This window comes from Doryrhamphus excisus, chromosome 6 (assembly GCF_030265055.1).
Source record: "Doryrhamphus excisus isolate RoL2022-K1 chromosome 6, RoL_Dexc_1.0, whole genome shotgun sequence".
Classification (NCBI taxonomy): Eukaryota; Metazoa; Chordata; class Actinopteri; order Syngnathiformes; family Syngnathidae; genus Doryrhamphus; species Doryrhamphus excisus.
Window position 1 is genome coordinate 12554930 of NC_080471.1, and position 8000 is coordinate 12562929.

Below are 8000 nucleotides of genomic sequence, written 5' to 3' on the forward strand. Positions count from 1 at the left end.
GAATTAATGACATCTACATAACGTACAGATGGAAGGGTGAAAAGGGGGGAGGAGAGGGAACAGGAAGAAGAATATGGGGGAAGGGTAACCTGCGTTTTACTATATCATAATATGCCTTTACTTTTATGAGAACAAGCTGTGAATCTCCATATCTCACCCGTTCTTCCTGCACAGGCATCCATCTCTCTCTCTCTCTTCCAAGAGCGCCAAGAGTGAGTTACAGCTGGCGTTCGCGCCAAGCAGACAGCCTCCCCGGTCCTCAGTCTCGCCTTAAATCTCATCGGCTCCAAAGGGAAGCTGGATGAGAGGTGGAAAAAGAGGGTGGTGAAAAAAAAAAGCTTAGCACAATATCAACAGTACAGCCTCCTTGGTAAAAGACACAAATGGAGAGGAGCATCACTGGAGGGTGAAATGACAAGAACTCAGCAAATGATGCAGCATGAAAACAAGGCCTGCTGTTGTCGACTGAGAGTTCAGACACACTGATGGAGAAGAGAGGGAGTGGGACCTTCCGGGCTTGTTTCCACCATATTTTTTAATTAGAGCCCCTTTTTTCCACTGCATGGTACCTACTCAGCCAAGCAAGTAGAGACAAACCAAGTTGACCCTTACTATGAACTGGAACTGGAACCCTTGTGTTGGTCTTTCAACCGCAGTGGGGTGGCACTTAAACTGTGGAGCCGCAGTAACATCAGTAGAACAATACTCACAGTGGAGTGAGATGTTTTTTGTGTTTCCATTGTCAAATTCAGTTTTGAGGATCCATGGCTGTTGAATAAGAAGTTAAGCGCTTGTTGGACAGCCTTCCGTTGGCTTGTACGGTACCTAAGGGGTGAAGCTAGAATGACGAGAAGTCATCCTTGAGTTCCATTCCGAGACTGCAAATCGGGTTTTGCTATAAGTTGGATCTGAATTAACTCCTAAGTCACTCACACTGTCTACACAACACATGAATGGCATATAATACAGTAATAAAGACGAATACAAAAATGAAATTAAACTAGCACTAATAAGCATTGCATCTCAATAATAAGACCACTACTGCATCGTTATTAATGTCACTTTCATAGAAGCAGATTTGACAACATGCTCTAAGAATGTCTTTGAACGTGAACATGTCCTGACTGTGTGTGTGTGGTGGTGGTGCGGGGGTTGGGTGATGCCTGTTTTGTTTTTGCAATTAAGAGATTGTCGATCAACAACTCCTTCAACCGTACAACGTTATAATATAAGCCGTATCCTTAAAGGGGACCTATTATGCTAATTTTTGACCATTTGTATTGAGCTGTGGACTCCAATAGAGCAGCTACACACAATAACCCACACAAAAAACTTTCTAGACTGTTATATAGATCTTCCAGAATCCGCACCTATTCCAGCTGTATTTCCTTGGATTTGTGCTTCCGCCAAAACGGTCTATTTGATTTATTCTGCCCACCTCTGGGTACGCCCTCTCCACTGTTATTGGTCACACACCCCAAGTGCTTCCTAACTATGAATGAACCCCACTTTTTAATATAGTGGGGAGCTAATTGAAAAGTGTTTAGGAGCTATTGGCAGATCATGATCTACTGGCTAAGAATGTGAAAGACGTATAAATACGTCTTTAAGATTGGGTACTCGGGTTCATAAAAATGAATAAATATTTATTTGATATTCAATGAGTTAATGATGGTCAACAATCCAGTCTTGACAGTAGTGTGGCTGTATGTGAGCCACACATAGTAAATTCTTCCACTGTAACTAGTTCTCGGGTGAGTTTACAGGCCAAAATTAAGTTTTCAGTTAATTTAGGGGAGTGTGTTTTCATCATTTTGTGTTTCCTCTGCGAATAAGATAAGTGAGCATGGCAGTTGCTGTTAAATGAGAGTGTAATATTAGCACTTTAGTTAAGTATGCTAGTGTTTGGCACTTTTGTGTCCTCCTGTCCCATTCCTTAATGTTACACTGTTTGTCAGACAAGTACAGTTACAGTCTATATGTATATAAAAAGTGCATTAACTACATAATAGTGCAAAACCACTTGGACGTGGACCAACACAGCCCATGAGCATTAAAGCTAAAGACACACAAAATGGTGTATTCCCAATAGGGCCTACAATGAGCACTGGCCAACACACTTACAATGCACTATTATGGGATGTCTGATACTTATTTAAAATGACTGAAAAATACTATAATATGGCACCTTCACAAGGTTGTGGATTAGTAAAAATCTCACCCCACTGTCCTTTTCTATAATCAGCAATGGCGCTTTTTGTCATTGTGTTGTTAAAACTGGAGGACACGTTGCTCATGAGCGATTGTGCGTGCCATCGCTTTTGCGGTTTTGTCCTTGAAAATTTTGTGTACATGCTGTGTGATGAGCTGCTTAGTCATAATTGTCGGCCCTTGTGTAATATTAAAGCGCTCAACGTCGGCTGGAAATTCTGAGCTGTCATGGTTGAATCCCAAGTACAAAACTAGTTCATAATTACCTTCATTTTTCACTTGCATAACTCTTGTAGTCAAGCTCATTCATCATCTGCTCTCGCTCGCTGCTCGTCTCTTGTGAGTCAACTTGTTTTGTCACCTCAGTGTCACAACATCACACACACACAAGAGAATGGCCCAAGCCTGCTTTTACTCCCTCTGAGCACTGATTCCAGGTCAGCTGGGGCCACTACTCCCTTTTGTACCCTCTGCATAGACTGGGAGGTCACATGACCTTCATATAGACAGCTGTGGTCCATCATGCCCTCACGCTTTCAAGTACGGATAAAGTGATTGGATGGGATTACGACCACAAGCATGCCCAAGCACACACACACACACACACACACACCCTACTGTAGACACCTTATAGCTACAAAGGCTTATGGACTGACAATATTGTGTGCAGGGTTATGTAGTGGCTGACCTTCTGAACTGCGCCCTGTGTTGGCTGTGCCCTCACAGATGAGGTCAAAGGTCCCTGAGATCATCCCACTCCTTAACCCAGATGGATCTCGTGGAGCAAAGGAAACACCTGTTGAGTACAAACGCATACACACACAAATGTTAGCAACAATATAGCATAGATACAGTACATGTAAGCTACAATGGTAACATTATGTGTGCTATGATAACCCATTTGCTGAAGAAATCTCCCACATAGCTGACTCACATGTTGTTTTGTTTTTAGATGTGTAGCAAAGCCTCTTGTGTTTACAAAGATTATTGAATTTTAGTACGTTGAGCGCTCATCAACAGACCCAAGGGACACATTACTGTTAGAACAGTGTTAGTCACTTTTGCATAATAGGGGACCTTTAATTGAATATCACAATACCTTCTTAATACCAGCAATACCTATAAAGGCCACCAGGTGACAAACACCTTCGTGTTGTCGCTCCATAACTGGCATCTTCAAAGAGTGAGTCATTTCAATTCATTTTAGTCCATATCCACCGGAACCCATTCGGTAGTGCAGGTGATACACACAATAATTAAAAAAACGTACACTGTGTTTGCATTGCACCACATTAAAATTCAATGTATGTCCATATATTGTATTTTCCTTCTTGGAACTGTAGGTGAAATATAAAGTGGAACATTATATTTTTGTCAAATACATCCTATTTTTAGGCCAGTCAAGCTAAATGTCCAAAGGGTTTTGGAATTAGATTTAATGTGTGTGAGTGTGTGTGTGTGTGTGTGTGTGTGTGTGTGTGTGTGTGTATGTGTGTGTGTGTGTGTGTGTGTGTGTGTGTGTGTGTGTGTGTGTTGAGCTGTCAGAGGAGATTTGGTGAGAGTGCTCTAATTGGAGTTAATTCACCATCTGTCTGAGTTTCTGCAGCAGACAGGGTCATTAGCAGACACAAGTCCAGCCACAGGGGAGGCCCAAAGGGGAATCATCACTCACATCATCTCCATCATCGTCATCTTCCTTCTTCTTCTTTGTCTATATAAAACATTCGGTTGTCTACCAAACTAATCAAAACCACCGCACTAATCATTTGATTTGTAGTTTGCATCGTAGAAGTAATAAAACTACTTCCTGGTTTGGTTTCAAGTTTGATGTGGGGAGCTTCTTCTTCGAACAAGGTGGGGAGGTTTTGGTTGGGATTTTCATTGTTTGTCTGACCTGTAGTGCCCTCTAACGGTCAAATTTGAATACTGCAATAACCGAGCCAATTCCAGAGAAAGTACAGTAGTTTGAAAGTAGAATAGCAATATTGTCCTGACAAGACTGCTTCATTTCACGGGAATAGTGGGCAATAACGAGTTGTTTTGCAACCAGGAAGGCAAACGACCTATTACAGGATTATCGCTCACAGTCCCAGGGGACACATCCACCATGGATATAAATGGGAAAACGCCATTTCTAAAATGTTAGAACTGAAGAAAAGTATTTAACAAACAACAAGAATCAATTCGCCTCATCACACTTTGCACTGACAGCGGTTCATGTGCATGCAGTACTCGTTACCTCCACTAGCTGTCGCTGGTTAGTAGCTAGCCTCCCTCGCTAGTCTCTTAAGCTAAACAGTGGTAGTCAATAGAGGTCCTGGATGCTACAACGCTACTGGAAATGCCTTTGGGAGTAAAGCAGCCCGGCGAGCAGACGAAGGACTTGTTTTATTGATGAGCATTTATCAATTTCGACAGGTTGTGTGATGAGCTGCTGGATTTAGTAATAATACTTTATTTCGGGGCAGCTTGAGCAAGGAAGCTCACAACGCAAAGGACTACAAACGTTCAGCTAGCTGGCGTTAGCCTAGCCGGCTAGGCAAATATTACGTCCTGCTTTTTATCCGTAATATAAGTCATACTACTAATAATAATCTATTTTTATTTGGCCTGTAAGAAGATTTCGACATGGACTGGTTTATATTGTGCTTCGCACGCGTGTTAGCGTTAGCTCATTAGCAATGGCTAATAGCGTGCTAGCTGAACTCGACTAACGCGAGCGAGGCAAGTTGGCAGCAGAGTTTGGGCGAGCTAACAACGGCTGCATTGTCTCCCACCAGCGACGCCCCCCGCCTCACTCGGCTGTGCTCCACTTTGCCGTCATGTTTGAAATGGAGACACACGTATCGTGCCTTTTCCCCGAGATCCTTGCTATCATTTTCAGCTACCTGGACGTGAAAGACAAAGGCAGGGTGGCCCAAGTATGCGCGGCCTGGAGGGACGCGTCCTACCACAAGTCTGTGTGGAGGGGGGTGGAAGCCAAGCTCCATCTGCGCCGGGCCAACCCCTCGCTCTTCCCCAGCCTGCAGACGCGCGGGATTAAGAAGGTGCAGATCCTCAGTTTGAGGCGCAGCTTGAGCTACGTGATCCAGGGCATGCCTCACATCGAGAGCCTGAACCTGTGCGGGTGCTTCAGTTTGACAGACAACGGACTGGGTCATGCTTTCGTGCAGGACATCCCATCCCTGCGGGTGCTCAACTTGAGCCTCTGCAAGCAGATCAGTGACTGCAGCTTGAGCCGCATCGCCGAGTACCTGAAGAACCTGGAGGTGCTGGAACTGGGGGGCTGCAGCAACATCACCAACACAGGGCTGCTGTTCATCGCCTGGGGCTTGCACAGACTCAAGAGCTTGAACCTGCGCAGCTGCCGCCACGTGTCTGACGTGGGCATCGGGCACCTGTCGGGCATGACGCGCCACACCGCAGAAGGCTGCCTCACCTTGGAGAAGCTCACATTGCAGGACTGCCAGAAGCTCACCGACCTCTCGCTCAAGCACGTCTCCAAGGGGCTCAATCGACTCAAGGTGCTCAATTTGAGCTTCTGCGGCGGGATATCGGATGCAGGCATGATCCATCTGTCGCACATGACGCACCTGTGCAGTTTGAACTTGCGCTCCTGCGACAACATTAGCGACACGGGCATCATGCACCTGGCCATGGGCTCCCTGCGCCTCTCGGGCCTGGATGTCTCCTTCTGTGATAAGATCGGTGACCAGAGCCTGGCCTACATTGCTCAGGGCCTCTACCAGCTCAAGTCGCTGTCGCTGTGCTCGTGCCACATCAGCGACGATGGCATCAACAGGATGGTACGACAGATGCACGAGCTGAGGACGCTAAACATCGGGCAGTGCGTGCGCATCACGGACAAAGGCCTGGAACTCATTGCCGACCACCTGACCCAGCTGACGGGCATTGACCTGTACGGCTGCACTAAGATTACCAAGAGGGGCCTGGAGAGGATCACCCAGCTGCCCTGCCTTAAAGTGTTGAACTTGGGCTTGTGGCAGATGACCGACAGCGAGCGTGTGAGGTGAATGACCTCCTCGGTTGCCACGGATACCAAACATTTCATTTCACTTTTTTTGGGTGTCCCAGTCTTTAGCTACCTCGCCCGTGCAACACAGCAGTGCCTACAGCTCCAATAATGCATATTTTTATGACTCTTTTCTACAAAACCCTACAGATTAATAATAATAATAATAATAATAGGTATGCATTTTAATTCCTAAACAAAAAGGCTGGGATTAACATTTGTACATTCTTTTGGCTGATGTATTTTTTTAACAATATCTTTTTCAATGGAATAATTTTGTACTTCAAATTGAAGTGGGATGCATCACTTCATGTGTGCGTGTTTACTTGTTCAATAAGGTGGCTGTCACATTCCAAAGGATGACAACCCATTTAGGGAAAAAAATAAACACTAAAGTACATACATCACTGTGCGACTAACAGTACAGTATAGGCCTTGTGATTGGTTGACAGATTATGCAAAACACTTAAAAAAAAGGTTCACCAATGGATGGTGGTGCTCCAATTAGTCTGAAGAGAATTTGTTAAAAACAAACAGTAATTTAAGATTGTTTTATATTCATACTGTAGTGATATTTATGAATAAAGATGGCAAATATGTTTCACTTTCATCTTGCTTATTTGTGTACTTTAAACACATTTTCAACATAATTATCGAAATCAATGATGTTTATTATATAGATATTGGAAAAACTATGACAATGAACAAATACCCTTCTGACTGGCATTCAGAATTGAGCATTACATTATTGTTATGAAGGCACAATTGTTGATCCAACTCTCAATATTTACAAATAATTATATAGGGTGGGCCATAGGTTTCCGCATAATATGACCAACATGCTTTTTCAGTGGTATGGAAACTTATGGCCCACACTGTATGTAATATGAGAGTGGGATAAGAAACTACAGTAAAATTGGTTACACAAATTAATTAGTTAAGGTCAATATTATTCATAGCCAAATTTTGGAAGTTAAGTTTTATTTAAACTAAAATTACCCAAGAATGTGGCACAACAGAGTAAGAAGTGTTAGTTTCTTATTTAAAATATTTTATATATAATATATATGTGGCAAATGCGGTGGACGTTTATGCTTGAAGATCGCTGATTCGCTCGTTTCACTGTCAATCAAAAATGGATTCGACCTCAGACAGATCTTCCAATCATCATGCAGAAGCGGAGCGTCCGGGTCAGCCCACTTGCCCCATAGACTTCCAGAGCCACTGAGCTAGCACCATTTTCAAACCACTTTGACGACGTATTTTCTCAAAAACGACGAGCGACAAATTTAGCAACTTTTCTTGGGGAGTTTTATAATATGGTGAAAGCACGTATTGTTCTGCATTTTGTGTTTTAAGTGCAAATTATATTGCATATATTCAGCAGAAGATTGTGCTATTGACGAAATACATCTGTCATGTTAATAAGATAAAATATTAGTTATTTAATTTTGGTGAAATTATGGACAATTTTAAATTAATAAACCGAGAATCGAGTTTATTTGTAGTTCTTAATGAAAATAATTTGTTTTTACTCACTTTTTGGACTATGCTTCTTTTCCAACAGCATTTTACAACGACAATTTTTGATGACGTCGTCTAGCGACTTCTCCGGACAGCCAATAGCTAATTTTCTTACTGAAGAACAACCACGCTTCCCCATCGAATCTTTCAACGCCGTGGCGCTGCGGGCCTGTGATAAGTAACTGATTGAAGGAACTATAGCGCATATTTAGCAGTACATATTTCACCACTT

The 8000-nt window shown here is 43.2% G+C and overlaps 2 protein-coding genes across 5 annotated transcripts in view; one reads left to right on the forward strand and one right to left on the reverse strand.

Annotated features, from left to right (window-relative positions):
* LOC131131266 (genetic suppressor element 1-like) overlaps nt 1-7807 on the reverse strand; it is a 63214-nt gene extending 55407 nt beyond the window's left edge. For 2 of the 4 annotated variants that reach the window (XM_058075820.1, XM_058075819.1), the window contains exons 1-3: nt 3884-4739; nt 2900-3007; nt 158-297 (exon numbers count right to left, since the gene is read on the reverse strand). The gene's annotated coding sequence lies outside the window, so the exon portion shown is untranslated. Of the gene's footprint in view, nt 1-157; nt 298-2899; nt 3008-3883; nt 4740-7783 lie in introns of those variants that run through there. The other 2 variants (XM_058075821.1, XM_058075822.1) reach the window with 2 other exon arrangements.
* On the forward strand, nt 4146-6848 carry LOC131131267 (F-box/LRR-repeat protein 14-like). Its single transcript, XM_058075823.1, has one exon. It carries the CDS (start codon nt 5034-5036, stop codon nt 6243-6245), a length of 1212 nt encoding a protein of 403 aa, XP_057931806.1. The 5' UTR covers nt 4146-5033; the 3' UTR covers nt 6246-6848.
* Nucleotides 7808-8000: the final 193 nt, after the last annotated feature.